General features: G+C 48.5%; 1 protein-coding gene across 1 annotated transcript in view; it reads left to right on the top strand.

Annotated features, from left to right (window-relative positions):
* LOC135057104 (oocyte zinc finger protein XlCOF7.1-like) overlaps positions 1–25,942 on the top strand; it is a 170,344-nt gene that overhangs the window by 124,580 nt on the left and 19,822 nt on the right. The window contains exons 8-12 of the mRNA XM_063963005.1: positions 13,895–14,174; positions 16,675–16,846; positions 18,672–18,750; positions 18,869–18,966; positions 19,108–19,315. Coding sequence (XP_063819075.1) covers positions 13,895–14,174; positions 16,675–16,846; positions 18,672–18,750; positions 18,869–18,966; positions 19,108–19,315 — 837 coding nt within the window. The remainder of the gene's footprint in view (positions 1–13,894; positions 14,175–16,674; positions 16,847–18,671; positions 18,751–18,868; positions 18,967–19,107; positions 19,316–25,942) is intronic.

Genomic DNA, 25,942 nt, shown 5'->3' with positions numbered 1-25,942 from the left:
AGCCAATAATCCTGGTGATTTCCTTCACTATGAACTGAACGTCTTGGAATCAGCCATTATTATTATCACATTATTATATTGATATCACATCTATGCTATTGTTACACTGTTTCTATGTCTTCCTATATTCTGAGTAGTGTCTCATCTACAGATGTGTCCACATACACCTTTCCTAAAGTCACGCCACATGACCCCATTTGGGGTGTATCCACGTCTTGTGATTTTTCTTAAAATAAACTTTCATGTAAAAATAAAATGACAGGAAAATGTGGGAATCCATCCAGTGGCTGCCCGTGGTTGGAGGATCTCAGTCGTGGTGAACGTCTCCTGCCGTATGACACAAAGGAAAGGTGTCTGTGTCACATCTATGTGAGATAGGTACATCATTGTATCTTTATTAGTATGATATAGATAAGTGAATACACAAAATGGAAGCTGAATGTCAGTTTGTCTATTGCTTAAAAGAAACGGTTGTTTTAAATGTAATTCTTATATGTTTGCAGAAACTTTGATTTTAGTAGCAATTAAGGAAGTTAGTCTAGCTTTACAGTATTTCATAGACTGTGGTTAGCTAGTATCCTATAGAAAAGGGAAGTCGAAAGTATGTTGAAGGTAAAAGTATATTTTTAATGTAACAGTCATAATCACAAGATGCTGAGCTAATTAATTGGAAATCCCCCATAAGGGGAGTTTATAAATTATAATATATTCTGATATTTGAAATGTAATTGGTCTATGTATATGATTGGCTTGTTAATTTAATTAGATCATGTAATGCTATGATGAAAGTATATAAAATAAAATCAACGTGTCAATGTGCAGTTCATGATATTCTTTTATCGTAAGCCCTGTGAACTTCACAATGCAATAAATCTACCAAAGAGACTTCATTGTTATTCAATTATTTTACATAACCATATCAGTATGTGCCCCCAGGACGCATTTACACCCTTTCTTCATGTTTTCATCTAAGAATAATTAGAATATAAAGTATGGTATAATGTATGGTGAACCTATTAATATTACACAAATAAAATCATTAATTACCAACCATGATGACTTCTTGTGTTTCATAAGATGAGTTACACAATGGGGAAAAAAGAAAATGCTGGAAGATAGTATCCTAGTGACCGCCTTATTATAGAAGGGGATCTGAGTAACATCCAAATATCCATACACGTTCTGGGAGCCTATGTGTAATATAGACTGAGACTCCTCTTTGCTAAAATGTATCCTAGTGACCACCAGAAAATGGAGGAAGCTTCCTAGTATCAGCCAATCATGCATAGCCCATACTGGGGGCTTATATAAATAATATGTCTCCTAAGCCCTCCCCTTAGAAACATAGAATTTGATGGCAGATAAGAACCACTTGGCCCATCTAGTCTGCCCTTTTTTGACCATATTTTTATCTCAAACCTTATTTGATCCTTATTTCTGTGTAAGGATATCCTTATGTCTATCCCTTGCATGTTTAAATTGCTCTACTCTGATGGGAGGCTATTCCACTTGTCCACTACCCTTTCTGTGAAGTAATTTTTCCGCAAATTTCCCCTGACCCTCCCCCCTCCAGTCTCAGTGCATGTCCTCATGTCCTATTGATTTTCTTCATTTGGAGAATGTTTCCCTCCAGGACTTTGTTTGAACCCTTGATATATTTGAAAGTTTCTATCATGTCCCCCCTTTTCCCTTCTCTGCTCCAAACTATACATATTGAGATTTCTCTATCGTCCTAAGTGGATGCTGGGGTTCCTGAAAGGACCATGGGGAATAGCGGCTCCGCAGGAGACAGGGCACAAAAGTAAAGCTTTTACAGGTCAGGTGGTGTGTACTGGCTCCTCCCCCTATGACCCTCCTCCAGACTCCAGTTAGATTTTTGTGCCCGGCCGAGAAGGGTGCAATTCTAGGTGGCTCTCATAAAGAGCTGCTTAGAGAGTTTAGCTTAGGTTTTTTATTTTACAGTGATTCCTGCTGGCAACAGGATCACTGCAACGAGGGACAGAGGGGAGAAGAAGTGAACTCACCTGCGTGCAGGATGGATTGGCTTCTTGGCTACTGGACATGAAGCTCCAGAGGGACGATCACAGGTACAGCCTGGATGGTCACCGGAGCCACGCCGCCGGCCCCCTCACAGATGCTGAAGCAAGAAGAGGTCCAGAATCGGCGGCTGAAGACTCCTGCAGTCTTCTTAAGGTAGCGCACAGCACTGCAGCTGTGCGCCATTTTCCTCTCAGCACACTTCACACGGCAGTCACTGAGGGTGCAGGGCGCTGGGGGGGGGGGCGCCCTGGGAGGCAAATGAAAACCTTTAAAAAGGCTAAAAATACCTCACATATAGCCCCAGAGGCTATATGGAGATATTTACCCCTGCCTAAATGTACTAAATAGCGGGAGACGAGCCCGCCGAAAAAGGGGCGGGGCCTATCTCCTCAGCACACGGCGCCATTTTCTGTCACAGCTCCGCTGGTCAGGAAGGCTCCCAGGTCTCTCCCCTGCACTGCACTACAGAAACAGGGTATAACAGAGAGGGGGGGCAAAATAAATGGCAATATATTAATATAAAAGCAGCTATAAGGGAGCACTTAATCATAAGGCTATCCCTGTCATATATAGCGCTTTTTGGTGTGTGCTGGCAGACTCTCCCTCTGTCTCCCCAAAGGGCTAGTGGGTCCTGTCTTCGTATAGAGCATTCCCTGTGTGTCTGCTGTGTGTCGGTACGTGTGTGTCGACATGTATGAGGACGTTATTGGTGTGGAGGCGGAGCAATTGCCAAATATGAGGATGTCACCTCCTAGGGGGTCGACACCAGAATGGATGCCTTTATTTGTGGAATTACGGGATAGCGTCAACTCGCTTAAGCAGTCGTTTGCCGACATGAGGCGGCCGGACACTCAATTAGTGCCTGTCCAGGCGCCTCAAACACCGTCAGGGGCTGTAAAACGCCCCTTGCCTCAGTCGGTCGACACAGACCCAGACACAGGCACTGATTCCGGTGGTGAAGGTGACGAATCAACCGTATTTTCCAGTAGGGCCACACGTTATATGATTTTGGCAATAAAGGAGATGTTACATTTAGCTGATACTACAGGTACCACTAAACAGGGTATTATGTGGGGTGTGAAAAAACTACCAGTAGTTTTTACCGAATCAGAAGAATTAAATGACGTGTGTGATGAAGCGTGGGGTGCCCCGATAAAAAACTGCTAATTTCAAAGAAGTTATTGGCTTTATACCCTTTCCCGCCAGAGGTTAGGGAGCGCTGGGAAACACCTCCTAGGGTGGACAAAGCGCTAACACGCTTATCAAAACAAGTGGCGTTACCCTCTCCTGAGACGGCCGCACTTAAAGATCCATCAGATAGGAGGATGGAAAATATCCAAAAAGGTATATACACACATGCAGGTGTTATACTACGACCAGCTATTGCGACTGCCTGGATGTGCAGTGCTGGGGTAGTTTGGTCAGAGTCCCTGATCGAAAATATTGATACCCTGGACAGGGACAATATTTTACTGTCGTTAGAACAAATAAAGGATGCATTTCTTTATATGCGTGATGCACAGAGAGATATCTGCACACTGGCATCACGGGTAAGTGCTATGTCCATTTCGGCCAGAAGAGCTTTATGGACACGACAGTGGACAGGCGATGCGTAGAGGAGTTATTTGGGGTCGGTCTATCGGATTTGGTGGCCACGGCTACGGCCGGGAAATCCACCTTTCTACCTCAAGTCACTCCCCAACAGAAAAAGGCACCGACCTTTCAACCGCAGCCCTTTCGTTCCTTTAAAAATAAGAGAGCAAAGGGCTATTCATATCTGCCACGAGGCAGAGGACGAGGGAAGAGACAGCAACAGGCAGCTCCTTCCCAGGAACAGAAGCCCTCCCCGGCTTCTACAAAAGCCTCAGCATGACGCTGGGGCTTCGCAAGCGGACTCGGGGGCGGTAGGCGGTCGTCTCAAGAATTACAGCGCGCAGTGGGCTCACTCGCAGGTAAATCCCTGGATCCTGCAGATAATATCTCAGGGGTACAGGTTGAAATTAGAGACAGAGCCACCTCGCCGTTTCCTGAAGTCTGCTTTACCAACGTCCCCCTCAGAAAGGGAGACGGTTTTGGAAGCCATTCACAAGCTGTATTCTCAGCAGGTGATAGTCAAGGTACCTCTTCTACAACAAGGGAAGGGGTATTATTCCACTCTTTTTGTGGTACCGAAGCCGGATGGCTCGGTAAGGCCTATTCTAAATCTGAAGTCCTTGAACCTGTACATAAAGAAGTTCAAGTTCAAGATGGAGTCACTCAGAGCAGTGATAGCGAACCTGGAAGAAGGGGACTTTATGGTATCCTTGGACATCAAGGATGCGTATCTCCACGTTCCAATTACCCCTCACACCAGGGGTACCTCAGGTTCGTTGTACAAAACTGTCACTATCAGTTTCAGACGCTGCCGTTTGGTTTGTCCACGGCACCTCGGGTCTTTACAAAGGTAATGGCCGAGATAATATTTCTTCTTCGAAGAAAAGGCGTATTAATTATCCCATACTTGGACGATCTCCTAATAAGGGCAAGGTCCAGAGAACAGCTAGAGATGGGTTTAGCACTATCTCAAGAGGTGCTAAAGCAGCACGGATGGATTCTGAATATTCCAAAATCCCAATTAATGCCGACAACTCGTCTGCTGTTCCTGGGGATGATTCTGGACACAGTTCAGAAAAAGGTTTTTCTTCCCGAAGAAAAAGCCAAGGAGTTATCTGACCTGGTCAGGAACCTCCTAAAACCAGGAAAGGTGTCTGTACATCAATGCACAAGAGTCCTGGGAAAAAATGGTAGCTTCTTACGAAGCAATCCCTTTCGGCAGATTCCATGCAAAGGGATCTGTTGGACAAATGGTCAGGGTCGCATCTTCAGATGCACCTGCGGATAACCCTGTCGCCGAGGACAAGGGTATCCCTTCTGTGGTGGTTGCAGGAGGCTCATCTATTGGAGGGCCGCAGATTCGGCATGCAGGATTGGATCCTGGTGACCACGGATGCCAGCCTGAGAGGCTGGGGAGCAGTCACACAGGGAAGAAATTTCCAGGGAGTGTGGTCGAGCCTGAAAAAGTCTCTTCACATAAGCATTCTGGAACTAAGAGCAATCTACAATGCTCTAAGCCAGGCGGAACCTCTGCTTCAAGGAAGACCGGTGTTGATCCAGTCGGACAACATCACGGCAGTCGCCCATGTAAACAGACAGGGCGGCACAAGAAGCAGGAGGGCAATGGCAGAAGCTGCCAGGATCCTTCGCTGGGCGGAGAATCACGTGATAGCACTGTCAGCAGTATTCATCCCGGGCGTGGACAACTGGGAAGCAGACTTCCTCAGCAGACACGACCTTCACCCGGGAGAGTGGGGACTTCATCCAGAAGTTTTCCACATGCTATTAAACCGTTGGGTAAAACCAATGGTGGACATGATGGCGTCTCGCCTCAACAAAACACTGGACAGGTATTGCGCCAGGTCAAGAGATCCGCAGGCAATAGCTGTGGACGCGCTGGTAACACCTTGGGTGTACCAGTCGGTATATGTGTTCCTCCTCTGCCTCTCATACCAAAGGTATTGAGGATTATACGGCAAAGAGGAGTAAGACTAGTGGCTCCGGATTGGCCAAGAAGGACTTGGTACCCGGAACTTCAAGAGATGGTCACGGACGATCCGTGGCCTCTACTTCTGAGAAGGGACCTGCTTCAGCAGGGTCCTTGTCTTTTTCAAGACTTACCGCGGCTGCGTTTGACGGCATGGCGTTTGAATGCCAGATCCTAAAAGGAAAAGGCATTCCAGAAGAAGTCATTCCTACCTTGATAAAGGCAAGGAAGGAAGTCACCGCGAAGCATTATCGCCGTATTTGGCGAAAATATGTTGCGTGGTGCGAGCAGCGGAGTGCTCCGATGGAGGAATTTCAACTGGGTCGTTTTCCTACATTTCCTGCAATCAGGATTGTCTATGGGTCTCAAATTGGGATCTATTAAGGTTCAAATTTCGGCCCTATCAATATTCTTCCAAAAAGAATTGGCCTCAGTCCCTGAGGTCCAGATTTTTATCAAAGGAGTACTGCATATACAGCCTCCTGTGGTGCCTAAGGTGGCACCGTGGGATCTAAATGTAGTTTTAGATTTCCTCAAATCCAATTGGTTTGAACCACTAAAGAATGTGGATTTGAAATATCTCACATGGAAAGTGACTATGTTACTGGCCCTGGCTTCGGCCGGGAGAGTATCTGAACTGGCGGCTTTGTTTTATAAAAGCCCTTATTTAATTTTCCATTCGACATAGGGCAGAGCTGCGGACGCGTCCGCATTTTCTCCCTAAGGTGGTATCAGCGTTTCACCTGAACCAGCCTATTGTAGTGCCTGCGGCTACAGACGACTTGAAGGACTCCAAGTTGTTGGACGTTGTCAGAGCCTTAAAAATATACATTTAAAGGACGGCTGGAGTCAGAAAATCTGACTCGCTGTTTATACTGTATGCACCCAACAAGTTGGGTGCACCTGCTTCTAAGCAGTCGATTGCTCGTTGGATTTGTAACAAAATTCAACTTGTACATTCTGTGGCAGGCCTGCCACAGCCTAAATCTGTTAAGGCCCATTCCGCAAGGAAGGTGGGCTCATCTTGGGCGGCTGCCCGAGGGGTCTCGGCATTACAACTCTGCCGAGCAGCTACGTGGTCAGGGGAGAACACGTTTGTAAATTTTTACAAATTTGATACCCTGGCAAAGGAGGACCTGGAGTTCTCTCATTCGGTGCTGCAGAGTCATCCGCACTCTCCCGCCCGTTTGGGAGCTTTGGTATAATCCCCATGGTCCTTTCAGGAACCCCAGCATCCACTTAGGACGATAGAGAAAATAAGAATTTACTTACCGATAATTCTATTTCTCGGAGTCCGTAGTGGATGCTGGGCGCCCATCCCAAGTGCGGATTATCTGCAATACTTGTACATAGTTATTGTTAACTAATTCGGGTTATTGTTTAGGAAGCCATCTTTCAGAGGCTCCTCTGTTATCATACTGTTAACTGGGTTTAGATCACAAGTTGTACGGTGTGATTGGTGTGGCTGGTATGAGTCTTACCCGGGATTCAAAATCCTCCCTTATTGTGTACGCTCGTCCGGGCACAGTACCTAACTGGAGTCTGGAGGAGGGTCATAGGGGGAGGAGCCAGTACACACCACCTGACCTGTAAAAGCTTTACTTTTGTGCCCTGTCTCCTGCGGAGCCGCTATTCCCCATGGTCCTTTCAGGAACCCCAGCATCCACTACGGACTCCGAGAAATAGAATTATCGGTAAGTAAATTCTTATTTTCTTAGTCTTTCTGGGTAAGTTTTGTGATGTAGGCCATGCACCATTTTAGTTGCCCTTCTTTGTACAGTCTCTAATGTATTAATATCCTTTTGAAGATATGGCCTCCAGAATTGAACACAGTATTCTAGATGAGGCCGTACCAATGACCTATACAGTGGTATTATTACTTTCTGATGCTGATTCCTCTCCCAATGCTCCTAATAGCCTTCCTCATTGCTTTGTTACATTGCTTACCTGCCTTTAAGTCACCTGAAATAGTGACTCCTAGATCCCTTTCCTCAGTAGTTTCCAGTATAGTGCCATTAATACTATATTTAGCCTTTGGGTTTTTTGAGACCCAAGTGCATGATTTTAAAATTTTTGGCATTAAACTTTAATTGCCACACTCTTGACCATTCCTCTATCCTATGTAGATAATAATTTGTTTTACCCCACCTGGTGTGTCTACCCTGTTGCATACCTTTGTGTCATCTGCAAAAAGGCATACTTTCCCTTTAATGCCATTTGCAATGTCACCAATGAAGATATCAAAAAGCTCTGGTCCAAGTACAGATCCCTGGGGTACTCCACTGGTAACATTTCCCTCCTGTGAATGCACTCCATTTACCACAACTCTGTTTTCTATCCTGCAACCAAGATCTTATCCATTCAATAATCCTAGTATCCAATCCCAAGCTTTCAAGTTTATTTAGCAGTCTGCTACGTGGAACAGTGTCAAAAGCCTTACTAAAGTCTAGATAAGATATAGCCATAGCTCCACCTTTATCCATCACTTTAGTCACACAGTCAAAAAAAGACAATAAGATATGTTTGATATGATCTCCCTCAGTGAATACATGCTGTTTGGGATCCTGCAAATTGCTGGATTTGAGATAATCTACATATCTTTCTTTTAAGAGTGTTTCCATCAATTTCCCTACTACTGATGTAAGACTCACTGGTCTGTAGTTGTTTGCCTCTTCCTTGCTTCCACTTATGTGCAGTGGGACTACGTTTGCTCTTTTCCAGTCCTCTGGAATTACTCCTGTAGCTAATGGGAGCATTCCTGTCACTGGTGCTGTGGGGAAAGTGGGGCTGGTAGGGATCCTGTCACTGGTGCTGTGGGGAGAGAGGGGCTGGGAGGGATCCTGTCACTGGTGCTGTGGGGAGAGAGGGGCTGGGAGGGATCCTATCACTGGTGCTGTGGGGAGAGATGGGCTGGGAGGGATCCTGTCACTAGTGCTGTGGGTAAAGTGGTGCTGGGAGGGATCCTGTCACTAGTGCTGTGGGGAGAATTGTACTGGGAGGGATGATGTCACTGAGGCTTTGGGGAGAGTGGGCTGGGAGTGATCCTGTCACGGGTTGTGGGGAGACTGGTGCTGAGAGGGATACTGTTGCTGTGGGGAGAGTGGGGCTAGAAGGGATCCTGTCACTTGTGCTGTGGGGAGAGTGGGGCTGGGAGGGATCCTGTCACTTGTGCTGTGGGGAGAGTGGGGCTTGGAGGGATCCTGTCACCGATGCTGTGGGGAGAGTGGGGCTGGGAGGGATCCTGTCACTTGTGCTGTGGGGAGAGTGGGGCTGGGAGGGATCCTGTCACTGGTGCTGTGGGGAGAGTGGGGCTGGGAGGGATCCTGTCACTGGTGCAGTGGGGCTGGGAGGGATCCTGTCACTGGTGCAGTGGGGAGAGTGGGGCTGGAAGGGATCCTGTCACTGGAGCTGCAGGGAGAGTGGGGCTGGGAAGGATCCTGTAACTGGTGCAGTGGGGAGAGTGGGGCTGGGAGGGATCCTGTCACTGGTGCTGTGGGGAGAGTGTTGCTGGGAGGGATCCTGTCACTGGTGCTGTGGGGAGAGAGGGGCTGGGAAGGATCCTGTCACTGGTGCTGTGGGGAGAGTGTTGCTGGATTTGAGATAATCTACATATCTTTCTTTTAAGAGTGTTTCCATCAATTTCCCTACTACTGATGTAAGACTCACTGGTCTGTAGTTGTTTGCCTCTTCCTTGCTTCCACTTATGTGCAGTGGGACTACGTTTGCTCTTTTCCAGTCCTCTGGAATTACTCCTGTAGCTAATGGGAGCGTTCCTGTCACTGGTGCTGTAGGGAAAGTGGTGCTTGGAAGGATCCTGTCACTGGTGCTGTGGGGAGAGAGGGGCTGGAAGGGAACCTGTCACTGGTGCTGTGGGGAGAGTGTTGCTGGGAGGGATCCTGTCACTGGTGCTGTGGGGAGAGTGTTGCTGGGAGGGATCCTGTCACTGGTGCTGTGGGGAGAGTGGTGCTGGGAAGGATCCTGTCACTGGTGGTGTGGGGAGAGTGGTGCTGGGAGGGATCCCGTCACTGGTGCTGTGGGGAGAGTGGTGCTGGGAGGTATCCTGTCACTGGTGCTGTGGGGAGAGTGGTGCTGGGAAGGATCCTGTCACTAGTGCTGTGGGGAGAGTGGTGCTGGGAGTAACCTCTAGGGGTTTTACACACCCTCGCACTAATCAGTAAAGGGAGGGCGTGAGCAAGAGGGGAGAGACAGTGAGAGGATATAAACGGCTGGCAGAGAATAGAGAGGAAAAACTCACCTGACGGGGTCTAGGGAGTGCAGCTGTGTGCCCGACGTGCTGAGGATGCAGATCAGTGCAGGAGCCGGCACCCACTGTGAGGAGTGTCAGTGTGGCTGGCAGCGGGTAGATAGAGACATGAGGACTGAATGAGAAGCAGCGGCAGCTGAGCAGGGGCCTGCTGAATGAGAATCCGCGGGCCCCTGCCGCAGGAGAATAGGAGACCCAGATGCCACTGCAGGGAACTGAGTGTGACCTAAAGCAGCGGTGACCCAGCTGACTGGAGAAACCACCGCTGCTTTAGAAGGCAGAACTGTGCTAAGGCACCTCACCGTATGTGGAGCTGGCCCTTAGCGGTGACCTCAGGCAATAACGGAGGAACTGATACGATTAGACTGTCAGAGAGAAGGTGTGACGGTGCCTGAGGCCAAACTAGCGCCACCTGTATTATGGTAACGGTGGGGTCTGCACCACCTTTATTACGGTAACGGCGGGGTCTGTGCAACCTGTATTACGGTAACGGCGGAGTCAGCGCCAACTGTATTACAGTAACAGCGGAGTCTGCGCCATCTATATTACATTAACAGCGTGGCCTGTGTCGCCTGCATTATGGTGACGGCGGGATTTGCGTCACATGTATTACAGTAACGGCGGGGTCTGCACCAGCTGTATTACGGTAACAGTGGGGTCTAGGCCACCTGTATTACAGTATTGGCAGGATCTGCGTTACCTGTATTACGGTAGTAGTGGGGTCTGCACCAAATGTATCACAGTGATGGCGGGATCTGCATCACCTGTGTTACGGTAACCGTGGGGCCTGTGCCACCTGTGTTATAGTAATGGCGGAGTCTGCGCCACCTGTATTACGGTGACGATGGGGTCTGCGCCACCTAAATTATGGTGACGGCAAGGTCTGCACCACCTGTATTACAGTAACGGCGGGGTCTGCACCAGCTGTATTACAGTATCGACGGTGTCTGCGCCACCTGTATTACTGTAACGACTGGGCCTGCTCCACCTGTATTACAGTAACGGCGGGTTCTGATCAACACCTGTATTACAGTAACGGTGAGGTCAGTGCCATCTGTATTACGGTAACGGCGGGATCTGCTCCACGGATTACACAGGTTCGGAGGTTGATTAAAACCATCTGAAATGTAGGCTTGAAGTCAGCGAGCCACAGAACCTGTTTAATCCATGAGCGTCCCACGTAAAAGAGATAATCTGGTCATCCTAGAATAGGAAACTAGAGTGTCAGCCACCTGTACAGGGATAATGCAGCACCAGAGGCTGCTCCAGCTGCACTATAACAAGAAACCACAGGCTGCTCCCCCTGTAGTACAGCAACCTGACACCAGAGCTGCTCAGCCTATAGAATAACAATAATAATATAATTACCTGCTGCCAGACACAGCAATGGCTGCTCTGTGCTCTTGCTGCCTTGTGGGAATGACAGTTGGGAGGCGGAGCTCAGACCAGGGGAAAATGGCCGCCGCACCTGAATTCACTACACGGCCAGGAAACCAATTGCTGTTGCAGGACTGGTCTACAAGAAAATGGCCGCCGGCCTCCTGCAATGAGGACATGTATGGTAATAATCGTTACAATGTGCTGTGGCCGGGGTGTAGGAGGGGAGGGATCAGTCACCAGGAAGCAGCCTGTGCCAATCAGACCCTACTTCCGGGCTGTGCGTTCCACCTAACTGTCCTGTGCGTTCCAACACGTAAGAAGGGCGTTTTCATCGCTTGGTACAGCCTCCCAGTGTCCGACTAGATGGATCAGGTAATGGCGTCTTACTATAAAGGGGGAGCAGCTTGTGGTGTCTTATTATTATACTGGGAGAGCAGCCTGTGGTGTCCTGTTATTATTATACAGGGGGAGCAGCCTGTGGTGTCCTGTTATTATACAGTGGAGCAGCCTGTAGTGATCAGTTGTTATTATTATACAGAGGGAGCAGGCTGTGGTGTCCTGTTATTATTATACTGGGGGAGCAGCCCGTGGTGTCCTGTTATTATTATACAATGGGAGCAGCCTGTGGTGTCCTGTTATTATTATTTCTCTTATGTCCTAGAGGATGCTGGGGTCCATATTAGTATCATGGGGCATAGACGCGTCCACCAGGAGCCATTATCACTTTAAGAGTTTAATAGTGTGGGCTGGCTCCTCCCTCTATGCCCCTCCTACCAGACTCAGTTTAGAAAATGTGCCCGGAGGAGCCGGTCACAGCTAGGGGAGCTCTACAGAGCTTTTTTAGTAAAAGTTTATTTTAGAGTTTTTATTTTACAGGGAGGCTGCTGGCCACAGCCTCCCTGCATCGAGGGACTGAGGGGGGGGAGCAGTGTCTGCCCTGCGGGGTCTGAGCCACTGTCTCCGCTGACTGGACACTGAGCTCCAGAGGGAATGATCGCTTACTGCCACAGGGGAACGCTCACCCCGGCAGCATGCCGCCACCCCCTTGCAGAGCTGAAGAAGTGGCGAGTGAGTCATCGGCTCCCTAAAAAGCAGGGAACCGATGTGAAGATGGCGGCTACAGGGTAGGAGCGCAGTACTAACTGTGCTCCGGGGGCTCAGCGGTACTTGGTGCGACGCTGTGAGGGGCGCCCTGAGCTGGCGCCTTAACCCTACACTGACCAGTCAGCCTGTCGGGGTCTTCGGATCTCAGACATCACAAATTCCTCAGGCCAGTATAATGTACAGAAGAGCGGGAAGACAGCGCCATTAAGGGGGTGGAGCTTCTCCTCAGAGTGGACCCAGCAGCGTTCAATGCCATTTTCCTGCCTACAGACAGGCTGCCAGTGGAATATCAGTCCCTCCAGAGCAACTCCAGCTATCTGTACCGTACCAGGGGGTTGTAGAAGGGAGGGGAGGCTGTATATAGACTGTGTCACCTATTAAGGGACACAGTCAGCGCTGGTTACGGGTCTCCCTATACCTATATAGTGCTGTGTGTGGGTTGGCGCCAATCTCTGTGTCTCTCTGCCATTCTTGGGGGGGAGGGGGACGACGACGACTCTGTCTACCCTTTACTCTGTGTGTATGTGTGGTGAGTGGTGTGTATTAGCAAACATGTCTAGAGACTCTGTCTCATGTGCTGCAGAGGATATCTCTTCTCAGGAAGATCCCATCCCATGTAATCAGAATTGCACTGTTGTAGCACAAATCCTGCCTAGGGAACCGGAGTGGTCAGATTTCTGAAAGGGTTGCTTGGACTGAAATTGCAACTCAGGTGATACAGTCCTCGATGGCTGTATGGCCCGGTCCTGTTCCCTCGGGGTCCCCTGCGGTACATTCTCATAAACGTGATCTTGCTAACATTACGCAGGATGACACGGATACCGATTCTGACCCAGCAGACGGTGATGGGGATGTGTAGAGGAGGACGGCATCGCTTGCCAAGGGGGTGCAGTTGATGATTGAGGCCATGAGGGATGTGTTGAATATTGCTGACACAACCCCTGAGCAGGTGGAGGAGGCTGTTTTCACGGATAGTAAGAAAGCGCCGCTCACCTTCCCTGCATCTAAGGAATTAAATGCTATATTTGAAAAATCCTGGGAAAACCCGGAGAAAAAATTCCATATCCCTAAAAGGGTTCTGGTTGCTTTTCCCTTCCCGGAGGAATATTTTAAAAAAATGGGAGACCCCGCCTATAGTTGACGCGTCTGTCTCCAGACTGTCAAAGCAGGTGGTCTTACCTGTCCTGGGTTCCACCGCGTTGAACCAGCCACGTCACAGTCCTTTCGTCCCGCGAGGCCTAGAAAGAACAAGCCTTCTCACACCTTCTTTAGACGTGGTCGTGCTAAAGGAAAAAAGCCTGCTCCCGCAGGTTCCCAAGACCAGAAGCCTGCTTCTGGTACCTCAAAGTCTTCTGCATGACGGTGGACAGCACAGCCTGGAGGAAGGTCAGGTGGGAGCAAGACTCCGGTATTTCAGCCACGTCTGGATATCGTCTGGCTTGGACCCTTGGATACAGGATATAGTATCCAGGGGGTACAGGCTGGAGTTTCAAACTCTCCCACCTCACCGTTTTTCTTCAAATCAGGCTTGCCAGCTCTGCTGGCACACAGAGCAATTCTTCTGATAGCTATCCGAAAATTGGTAGTGTCCGAGGTCATTGTTCCAGTTCCGCCTCATCAGTGGAACAAAGATTACTATTCGAACCTTTTTGTGGCGAAGCCGGATTATTCGGTACGGCCAATTCTGAACTTAAAATCTTTGAACCCTTATCTCAAGGAGTTCAAATTCAAGATGGAGTCTCTGAGAGCTGTCATCTCAGTACTGACAGTGGGGGAGTTCCTGGTGTTTCTGGACATCAAGGATGCGTACCTCCACATTCCCATTTGGTTGCCGCATCAGGCTTATCTCAGGTTTGCACTGTTAGACGATCATTATCAGTTTCAGGCGCTGCCGTTCGGTCTCTCCACGGCACCGAGGGTCTTAACCAAGGTGATGGCAGAGATGATGGTTCTCCGCCGCAAGCAAGGGGTGAACATAATTCCGTATCTGGACGATCTCCTGATCAAGGCGTCGTCCAGGGAGAAGTTGTTAAGATCCACTGCTCTCACGACACAACTGCTCAAGGAGCACGGTTGGATCCTGAACCTTCCAAAGTCTCATCTGGAGCCGACAAGGAGGCTGTCTTTCCTGGGGATGATCCTAGACAGGGAAGCGCAGAGGGTGTTTCTACCGGTGGAGAAAGCATTGGTGATTCAAACCATGGTCCGGGATGTCTTGAAACCTACCCGGGTTTCGGTTCATCAGTGCATCTGCCTTCTGGGGAAGATGGTTGCCTCCTACGAGGCTCTGCAGTACGGAAGGTTTCATGCTCAATCCTTTCAGCTGGGTCTCTTGGACCAGTGGTCGGGATCTCGCCTACATTTGCACCAGAGGATACGTTTTTTTGAAAGGGGTTCTGCACATTAATCCTCCCTTTGTGGCGCCAACGGCACCCTGGGATCTTGATGTGGTATTGCAGTTCCTGCATTCAGCTTGGTTTGAGCCTCTACAGGATGCCGACATCAAGTTTCTCACGTGGAAGGCGGTCAGTTTGTTGGCCTTAGCCTCTGCTCGGCGCGTGTCGGAATTGGGGGCTTTGTCTTGTAAAAGTCCCTATCTGATCTTCCATGAAGATAGGGCGTAATTTAGGACTCGTCCGCAGTTCCTGCCTAAGGTTGTATCTGCTTTTCATATTAACCAACCTATTGTAGTGCCAGTGGCTACTGACTCCTCAATTACTTCAAAGGCCTTGGATGTTGTGAGGGCTTTGAAGATTTATGTGAAAAGGACGGCTCATCATAGAAAATCTGACTCTCTGTTTGTCCTCCATAATCCCAAAATAATTGGGTGTCCTGCTTCTAAGCAGTTGATTTCATGCTGGATCAGGTTCACCATCCAGCATGCATATTCTACGGAAGGATTGCCATTTCCAAAATCAGTAAAGGCCCACTCTACTCGTAAGGTGGGCTCTTCCTGGGCGGCTGCCCGGGATTTCTCGGCTGTACAGTTTTGCCGAGCAGTTACTTGGTCAGGGTCGAACAAATTTGCTAAGTTTTACAAGTTTGGCCTCTGATGACCTCACGTTTGGTCAAGCAGTGTTGCAGGAGCCTCCGTGCTCTACCTCCCATTCTGGGAGCTTTGGTACATCCCCATGGTACTAATATGGACCCCAGCATCCTCTAGGACGTAAGAGAAAATAGGATTTTAATTACCTACCGGTAAATCCTTTTCTCGTAGCCCGTAGAGGATGCTGGGCACACGCCCAGTGCTTCGTTTTCCTGCATTGGTTTTATAGTTCAGTACTGCCTGGTTCCTAGGTAAGTTCTGCGTTAATTGCTGTTTCAGCTGTTGCTGAGTTTTCCGGCCTGTTGCCGGATTTGCCTGTTGTGTGAGCTGGTATGAATCTCACCACTATCTGTATAATTCCTTCTCTCGAAGTATGTTGTCTCCTCGGGCACATTTTCTAAACTGAGTCTGGTAGGAGGGGCATAGAGGGAGGAGCTCCTTTGGACCCCATCTATACCCCATCGGACTAAGCAGTGTTCCTTCTAGGCTGTTTCAGCAGGGTGTGGCACCCTGCCCATTTTTGAAATGTGAAAAAGCCCCCTGCCATTTTTCAGTGCACCCTGCAGGACCATAAATCGCCACCTTGTATACAGAATGCAGCAGTCAGAGTGCGTGTTACAATGTTGTCGTCTACTCCTTGCCCACCTCTGAAATTGGAAGACAATTTCTATCCTCAGCCAACTGGATGGCAGAGGAGGCGCTGTATATAACACAGCACTCTGATAAAGAGGGAAAGAACAGGGTAAGCAGTGAGCATGTACTGCTTACAGTATTTCCCTGGTAGAACAGACTGATTTCTTTCCTATATATTTTAACCCATTGTATAACTTTTCTGTTTTATAACACACACGGATTATAACTACTTCAGCACAGGAAAAGACATTTATAATTATCTACTTATGTATATGCTACAGCCGAGATTTCAAGAAGACTGGACACATACAGTATGTTTCTCAGTACAGATGTTAAGTGTCTTATATGTATGCATGGGTATATGAGTTACTAAGGGCAAAATGTGTGTACAAAAACTATAAACATATGCACTATGCTTTGTGCGCAAAGCGTTACATCAATACAGTGCCCTTCCAAATAAAAATGTGCCCTCTTAAATGCCAAGCACCCTGCCCTAAAAAAATCCTAGAGTGAACACTACTAAGTGAACCCCAGTATCGCTTATGGACTACGAGTAAAGGATTTACCAGTCGGTAATTAAAATCCTCTTTTTAGTCCTATCTCCCAGAATACACAGTAGTGAAGAAGACATCCGGTGAGTGTGAGACACCCAGCAGCCATCCCCCGTGTGTCCAGAGGACTGAGCAGGACCCAGAGCCCCATCACGGTGCCTCCACCTCACTCACTGATAGATGAGAGGCACAGTGACCAGAAGATCCTGGAACTCGCCAACAAGATCATTCAGCTGCTGACTGGAGAGGTGACTGCTGGGAATGGGGCATTATACAGTAACACCAGGGGACGTGTCTGGATGATGACTGGAGAGGTGACTGCTGGGAATGGGACATTATACAGTAACACCAGGGGATGTGTCTGGGTGATGACTGGAGAGGTGACTGCTGGGAATGGGACATTATACAGTAACACCAGGGGACGTGTCTGGGTGATGACTGGAGAGGTGACTGCTGGGAATGGGACATTATACAGTAACACCAGGGGACGTGTCTGGGTGATGACTGGAGAGGTGACTGCTGGGAATGGGACATTATACAGTAACACCAAAGGATGTGTCTGGGTGATGACTGGAGAGGTGACTGCTGGGAATGGAATATTATACAGTAACACCAGGGGACGTGTCTGGGTGATGACTGGAGAGGTGACTGCTGGGAATGGGACATTATACAGTAACACCAGGGGACGTGTCTGAGTGGTGACTGGAGAAGTGATTGCTGGGAATGGGACATTATACAGTAACATCAGGGGATGTGTCTGGGTGATGACTGGAGAAGTGACTACTGGGAATGGGACATTATACAGTAACACCAGGGGATGTGTCTGGGTGATGACTGGAGAGGTGACTGCTGGGAATGGGGCATTATATAGTAACACCAGGGGACGTGTCTGGGTGATGACTGGAGAGGTGACTGCTGGGAACGGGACTTTATACAGTAACACCAGGGGATGTGTCTCGGTGATGTCTGGAGGGGTGACTGCTGGGAATGGGACATTATACAGTAACACCAGGGGACGTGTTTGGGTGATGACTGGAGAGGTGACTGCTGGGAACGGGACATTATACAGTAACACCAGGAGATGTGTCTGGGTGATGACTGGAGAGGTGACTGTTGGGTATGGGACATTATATAGTAACACCAGGGGACGTGTCTGGGTGATGACTGGAGAGGTGACTGCTGGGAATGGGACATTATACAGTAACACCAGGGGATGTGTCTGGGTGATGACTGGAGAGGTGACTGCTGGGAACGGGACATTATACAGTAACACCAGGGGATGTGTCTCGGTGATGACTGGAGAGGTGACTGCTGGGAATGGGACATTATACAGTAACACCAGGGGATGTGTCTGGGTGATGTCTGGAGAGGTGACTGCTGGGAATGGGACATTATACAGTAACACCAGGGGACGTGTTTGGGTGATGACTGGAGAGGTGACTGCTGGGAACGGGACATTATGCAGTAACACCAGGAGATGTGTCTGGGTGATGACTGGAGAGGTGACTGTTGGGTATGGGACATTATATAGTAACACCAGGGGACGTGTCTGGGTGATGACTGGAGAGGTGACTGCTGGGAATGGGACATTATACAGTAACACCGGAGGACGTGTCTGGGTGATGACTGGAGAGGTGACTGCTGGGAATGGGGCATTATACAGTAACACCAGGGGACATGTCTGGATGATGACTGGAGAGGTGACTGCTGGGAATGGGACATTGTACAGTAACACCAGGGGGCATGTCTGGGTTATGACTGGGGAGGTGAGACATTATACAGTAACACCAGGGGATGTGTCTGGGTGATGACTGGAGAGGTGACTGCCGGGAATGGGACATTATACAGTAACACCAGGGGATGTGTCTGGGTGATGGCTGGAGAGGTGACTGCTGGGAATGGAACATTATACAGTAACACCAGGGGACGTGTCCGGGTGATGACTGGAGAGGTGACTGCTGGGAATGGCACATTATACAGTGACACCAGGGGATGTCTGGGTGATGACTGTATCATTGTGTGTGTCAGGTTCCTATGAGGTGTCATGATGTCACTGTCTATTTCTCCATGCAGGAGGGGGAGTATATAGAGGAACACAGGGGTCTGTACAAGGACGTGATGATGGAGAATCACCGGCCCCTCACATCACTGGGTAAGAGGAGACTGTCATGTATTGTACAGGGGAGAGCAGGTATAAGGGCCCCTATATACACACATCACCTGATAATCACATATATACACTGTACTCAGTCACTGTGTGTCTCCTACAGATGGTCCTAGCAACAGAGATACCCCAGAGAGATGTCCCCGTCCTCTGTATTCCCTGGACTGTACAGAGGAGAATCACAGGACACCACAGGATGATCAGGTAGGTGGGGTTTAGGGTCTCGACAAAATGTCATATTCACTATATGATCTGTAGAGAAGCTGTCTCTTATACTCTGACATTATAATGTTTAAATGAATGTAATCAGACATAATTAATATGTAGTTTTTGTGGTTTATTTAGGGTGGAGAACTTACTGATAATAAGACAGAAAATACAGAGGGAGAACAAGAGACGTATGTGACTGATATGAAGGCAGAAGATATAGAGGGAGAAGAAGAGATGTATGTGACTGATATGAAGGCAGAAGATATAGAGGGAGAAGAAGAGACGTATGTGAGGGGTGATCAGCAGTGTAAGGAGGAGGAAATCCCTACAGATATCAGCACAGGTGAGTAATACACTCTTATTACAGAAGAGTCACATATTCTACTTGCTCAGTCACTACAGCAATCTCTTATCCCACACCCTCCTCTCTTTGTACAGAATAATTAGGGAAATGTATCTGCCCAGTGGTGTAGTCAGGAGCTTCCTGCCTCCTCACATCATGTCACTGTGTGTTATCAGCCTAGAGATTTGACCAGTCCCCCCCCCCCCTTCCCCCCCACACACTCTCTGGTGTATATCATACATCAGGAGACATCAGCCCCTATTATACTCTTGCTCCCCTTCTCACATCATGTCACTGTGTGTTACCAGCCCAGAGATCTGACCAGTCTCCTCCCCACACCCTCTGGTGTATCTCATACATCAGGAGACATCAGCCCCTATTATACTCCTGCTCTCCCCCTCGCATCATGTCACTGTGTGTTACCAGCCCAGAGATCTGACCAGTCTTCTTCCCACACTCCCTGGTGTATCTCATACATCAGCAGCCATCAGCCCCTACTATACTATTGTTCTCCCCTCACATCATGTCACTGTGTTGCCAGCCCAGAGATCTGACCAGTCTCCTCCCCATACTCTCTGGTGTATCTCATACATCAGGAGCCATCAGCCCCTATTATACTCCTGCTCTCCCCCTCACATCATGTCACTGTGTGTTACCAGCCCAGAGATCTGACCAGTCTCCTCCCCTCACACTCTCTGGTGTATCTCATACATCAGGAGCCATCAGCCCCTATTATACTCCTGCTCTCCCCCTCACATCATGTCACTGTGTGTTACCAGCCCAGAGATCTGACCAGTCTCCTCCCCACACTCTCTGGTATATCTCATACATCTGGAGCCATCAGCCCCTATTATACTCCTGCTCTCCCCCTCACATCATGTCACTGTGTGTTACCAGCCCAGAGATCTGACCAGTCTCCTCCCCACACTCTCTGGTGTATCTCATACATCAGGAGCCATCAGCCCCTATTATACTCCTGCTCTCCCCCTCGCATCATGTCACTGTGTGTTACCAGCCCAGAGATCTGACCAGTCTTCTTCCCACACTCCCTGGTGTATCTCATACATCAGCAGCCATCAGCCCCTACTATACTATTGTTCTTCCCCTCACATCATGTCACTGTGTTGCCAGCCCAGAGATCTGACCAGTCTCCTCCCCATACTCTCTGGTGTATCTCATACATCAGGAGCCATCAGCCCCTATTATACTCCTGCTCTCCCCCTCACATCATGTCACTGTGTGTTACCACATCACACCACATTCAGGGAAAATGTTAAGTAACTCCAGAACTATTGTGTGAGACTCCTAGAGCCGGTGATGGAGTCTTCTGCTAATAACAGCCCCCAGCTGTTCCCTTAGGGTACGACGTACACACCGGTACTTAGGTTGCAGTAGGGCTTACACAATAGGCTGGATACCACAGAATAATGAGCCGGAGTATTATCTGAGGGCTAGTGTGGACAACAGAGGAACACAGAGGGTTAAGGTCAGGGCTGGGCAAGGATCTCAGTGAGGGCGGGTGAGGCACTGTCAGATGGATTGCAGGCACTGTGTAGATGGTATAATTTGCTGACTGAGCACAAAGGAACACAGAGGATATATAACCGGCAGGGCATAACAGAAGTGACAGGCTTATACGAGATCCTTCAACCAATCAACAGCATCAGAGGAGGAAGGACCCTTAATGAATAACTATGTGCAGGTTGTCAGTGAGAGCAATCCCGGATCTCCCCGCGGCTGCCCTGGCGTCTGGGTAGCCTAGTGACCAGTGGGGTAATAGCAGGTCAGGACATGGAAGTGACGTGATGTCCCAGTCACCTAGCAACGACCGGGACCTGCTGGAGAGATGAGCTGCAGCAGCGGCTCGTAACAGTAAGACATGACATGACTATGCACCCACCTCGGGTACTCTGAGTAGTGAGGATAAATAACAGGCAGGCAGGAATTGAGTGTAAGAACAGAGAGTCATAGAGGTAGGAAGGCCCTGCTTACAGGCTTACACTCTATAGGGAAATAGGCATTAATACACAAGGGTAGGTGCTATCTATTACATAAATGTCCACCAGATTGCAAAGGCTCTTGGTGGGCTGCATGATGTGGTCATACAGTAATGTTGGCCTGGGGGAGGATAGGAAAGGGATAGAGAGAAAATAAACATAGTAATATAGTAACTAAGGTTGAAAAAAGACAATTGTCCATGGAGTTCAACCTATTTGTGGTCTCCTATGTAGTCTTATTATAGGACTAGTTATTTTTATGTTAGGATTAGTTATAGTAACTATAGTGCGTGCCTACGTACCATAACCCTGAATATCTTTATCCAATAGGAATTTATGTAACCTATTCTTAAAGGTGTTGACTGAGTCCGCAGTTACTACTCTCTCAGGCAGGGAATTCCAAACACGTATTCTCCTTACTGTGAAAAAACCTTTTCGCCTCAATGTGCGGAAACTCCTCTCCTGTAACCTAGGCGAGTGACCACGTATCCTCTGTGCTGATCTTATAGAAAACAGGTCGCTCTCGAGCTCTGTGTATTGACCCCTTATATATTTGTAGATGTTGATCATGTCCCCTCTTAGTCTCCTCTTTTCCAATGTAAACATGCCTAGCCTTGCAAGCCTTTCCTCGTATTCCAGCGTTTCGATGCCCTTGATTATTTTGGTTGCCCGCCTCTGAACCTTTTCTAGCTCCAGGATATCCTTTTTGTTATATGGTGCCCAAAATTGCACACAGTATTCAAGATGTGGCCTCACTAGTAATTTATATAATGGGAGTACAATACTCTCGTCCCTTGCATCAATTCCCCATTTTATGCATGCTAATATCTTATTAGCCTTCTTTGCTGCAATCCTACTATGGGTACTGCTGCTTAATTTGTTATCTATGTGAACCCCTAAGTATTTTTCCAGTACAGAATCCCCTAGTACAGTGATGGCTAACCTTGACACTCCGGCTGTTGTTGAACTACACATACCAGCATGCCCTGCTACAGTTTTGCTATTTGGCCATGCTAAAACTGATGCAGGGCATGCTGGGATGTGTATTTCAACAACAGCTGGAGTGTCAAGTTTAGGCATCACTGCCCTAGTATTACCCCATTTAGTGTGCAGGTGTAATTTTTGGTCTTGCCCCCACAGTGCATTACCTTACACTTGTCTGTGTTGAAACTCATTCTCCATTTTGCTGCGCATGCTTCCAGTTTTGTTAAGTCGTTCTGAAGAGACTCAGCATTCCCCTCCGTATTTCTAACCTTACACAATTTGGTATCATCTGCAAAAATTGCCACCATGCTCTCTAGACCTACTGTTGTTGATGAAAATGTTGAACAAAAGTGGTCCAAGTACAGACCCTTATGGCACACCACTTAGTACTTTAGTCCAATTTGAAAATGATCCATTGACCATAACGCGCTACTCCCTATTATCTAACCAATTACTGACCCAAGTGCACATTGTGCTCCCTAGCCATATTTCTTGCCGCTTATTGATAAGACGCATGTGTGGTACAGTGTTGAAAGCTTTGGCATACTCTAAAAAGAATACATCCACCTCTTTACCCTGATCAAGGTTCGCACTGTTTCATAAAAGCCAAGTAAGTTGGTTTGACATGATCTGTCCTTCACAAATCCATGTTGGTTCCTTATAATTACCTTTTCTCTGACGTCCTAGTGGATGCTGGGAACTCCGAAAGGACCATGGGGAATAGCGGCTCCGCAGGAGACTGGGCACAACTAAAGAAAGCTTTAGGTCACCTGGTGTGCACTGGCTCCTCCCACTATGACCCTCCTCCAAGCCTCAGTTAGATTTTGTGCCCGGCCGAGGTTGGATGCACACTAGGGGCTCTCCTGAGCTTCTAGAAAGAAAGTTAGAATTAGGTTTTTTATTTTCAGTGAGACCTGCTGGCAACAGGCTCACTGCAGCGAGGGACTAAGGGGAGAAGAAGCGAACCTGCCTGCTTGCAGCCAGCTTGGGCTTCTTAGGCTACTGGACACCATTAGCTCCAGAGGGATCGACCGCAGGCCCAGCCTTGGTGTTCGGTCCCGGAGCCGCGCCGCCGTCCCCCTTACAGAGCCAGAAGCAAGAAGAGGTCCGGAAAATCGGCGGCAGAAGACATCAGTCTTCACCAAGGTAGCGCACAGCACTGCAGCTGTGCACCATTGCTCCTCATACACACTTCATACTCCGGTCACTGAGGGTGCAGGGCGCTGGGGGGAGGCGCCCTTTGAAGCAATAAAAACACCTTGGCTGGCAAAAATACCACAAGGGGCCCCAGAGGCTATATATGTGGTAAATACCCCTGCCAGAATCCAGAAAAAAGCGGGAGAAAAGTCAGCGAAAAAGGGGCGGAGCTATCTCCCACAGACACACTGGCGCCATTTTCTCTTCACAGTGCAGCTGGAAGAAAGCTCCCCAGGCTCTCCCCTGTAGTTTTCAGGCTCAAAGGGTTAAAAAGAGAGGGGGGGCACTAAATTTAGGCGCAATATTGTATATACAAGCAGCTATTGGGGAAAATTCACTCAGTTATAGTGTTAATCCCCACATTATATAGCGCTCTGGTGTGTGCTGGCATACTCTCTCTCTGTCTCCCCAAAGGGCTTTGTGGGGTCCTGTCCTCAGTCAGAGCATTCCCTGTGTGTGTGCGGTGTGTCGGTACGGCTGTGTCGACATGTTTGATGAGGAGTTTTATGTGGTGACGGAGCAGATGCCGATACATGTGATGTCGCCCCCGGTGGGGCCGACACCAGAGTGGATGTATAGGTGGACGGTAGGAACCGACAATAAAAGGCTGGTTGACATAACAGCTGTGGGACAGCCGGCTTCTCAGCCCGAGCCTGCCCAGGCGTCTCAAAGGCCATCAGGGGCTCAAAAACGCCCGCTCCCTCAGATGGCAGACACAGATGTCGACACGGAGTCTGACTCCAGTGTCGACAAGGTTGAGACATATACACAATCCACTAGGAACATCCGTGATTTGATCCCGGCAATAAAAAATGTGTTACACCTTTCTGACATTAACCCAAGTACCTCTGAAAATGGGTTTTAGGTTTGGGGAGAAAAAACAGGCAGTGTTTTGTTCCCCCATCAGATGAATGAATGAAGTGTGTGAAAAGCGTGGGTTCCCCCGATAAGAAACTGGTAATTTCTAAAAAGTTACTGATGGCGTACCCTTTCCCGCCAGAGGATAAGTTACGCTGGGAGATATCCCCTAGGGTGGATAATGCGTTCACACGGTTGTCAAAAAAGGTGACAATGCCGTCTTAGGATACGGCTACTTTGAAGGTACCTGTTGATAAAAAGCAGGAGGTTATCCTGAAGTCTGTATTTACACACTCAGGTACTAGACTGAAACCTGCAGAGCGTGCTGCTGCAGCGTGGTCGGTGACCCTGTCAAACATACTAGTTTGCTAACATGAGAACATATTAAAGACGTAGTCTTATATATGAGGGATGCACAGAAGGATGTTTTGCCGGCTGGCATCCAAAATAAATGTAATGTCCATTCTGTCAGGAGGATATTAGAGCCCTGTCACTGGACAGGTGATGCTGACTTTAAAAGGCGCATAGAGATTCTGCATTATAAGGGTGAGGAATTATTTGGGGATGGTCTCTGGGACCTCGTATCCACAGCAACAGCTGGGAAGAAATATTATTTACCTCAGGTTTCCTCACAGACTAAGGAAGCACTGTATTATCAGGTACAGTCCTTTTCGGCTTCAGAAAAGCAAGCGGGTCAAAGGCGCTTCCTTTCTACACAGAGACAAGGAAAGAGGGAAAAAGCTGCACCAGTCAGCCAGTTCCCAGAATCAAAATTCTTCTCCCGCTTCTTCTGAGCCCACAGCATGACGTGGGGGCTCCACAGGTGTAGCCAGGTACGGTGGGGGGCCGCTTCGAAAAATTGCAGCGATCAGTGGGCTTGCTCACAGGTGTATCCCTGTTTCATTCAAGTAGTATTTCAGGGGTACAAGCTGGAATTCGAGATGTCTCCCCCCCGCCGTTTCCTCAAATCTGCCTTGCCGACAACCCCCTCAGGCAGGGAGGCTGTGCTAGAGGCAAATTAACAAGCTGTATTCCCAGCAGGTAATACTCAAGATGCCCCTACTTCAACAAGGACGGGGTTACTATTCCACACTGTTTGGGGTACCGAAACCGCATGGTTCGGTGTGACCTATTTTATATTAAAAATCCTTGAACACATACATAAAAAAATTCAAGTTCAAGATGGAATCGCTCAGGGCGGTTATTGCAAGCCTGAACGAGGGGGATTACATGGTATCCCTGGACATCAAGGATGCTTACCTGCATGTCCCCATTTACCATCCTCACCAGGAGTACCTCAGATTTGCGGTACATGATTGCCATTACCAAGTCCAGACACTGCCGTTTGGACTGTACATGGCACCGAGGGTGTTTACCAAGGTAATGGCCAAAATGATGATACTCCTTCGAAAAAAGGGAGTTTTAATTATCTCGTAATTGGACAATCTCCTTATAAAGGCGAGGTCCAAGGAGCAGTTGTTAGTCGGGGTAGCACTATCTCGGAAAGTGCTACAACAGCACGGTTGGATTCTAAACATTCCAAAGTCACAGCTGGTTCCTACGACACGTCTGCTGTTCCTGGGGATGGTTC

Source organism: Pseudophryne corroboree, chromosome 3 (assembly GCF_028390025.1).
Source record: "Pseudophryne corroboree isolate aPseCor3 chromosome 3, aPseCor3.hap2, whole genome shotgun sequence".
NCBI classification, from domain to species: Eukaryota; Metazoa; Chordata; class Amphibia; order Anura; family Myobatrachidae; genus Pseudophryne; species Pseudophryne corroboree.
Note: the sequence above shows the minus strand (reverse complement) of the source record. Positions and strands in the feature narration are given on the sequence as shown.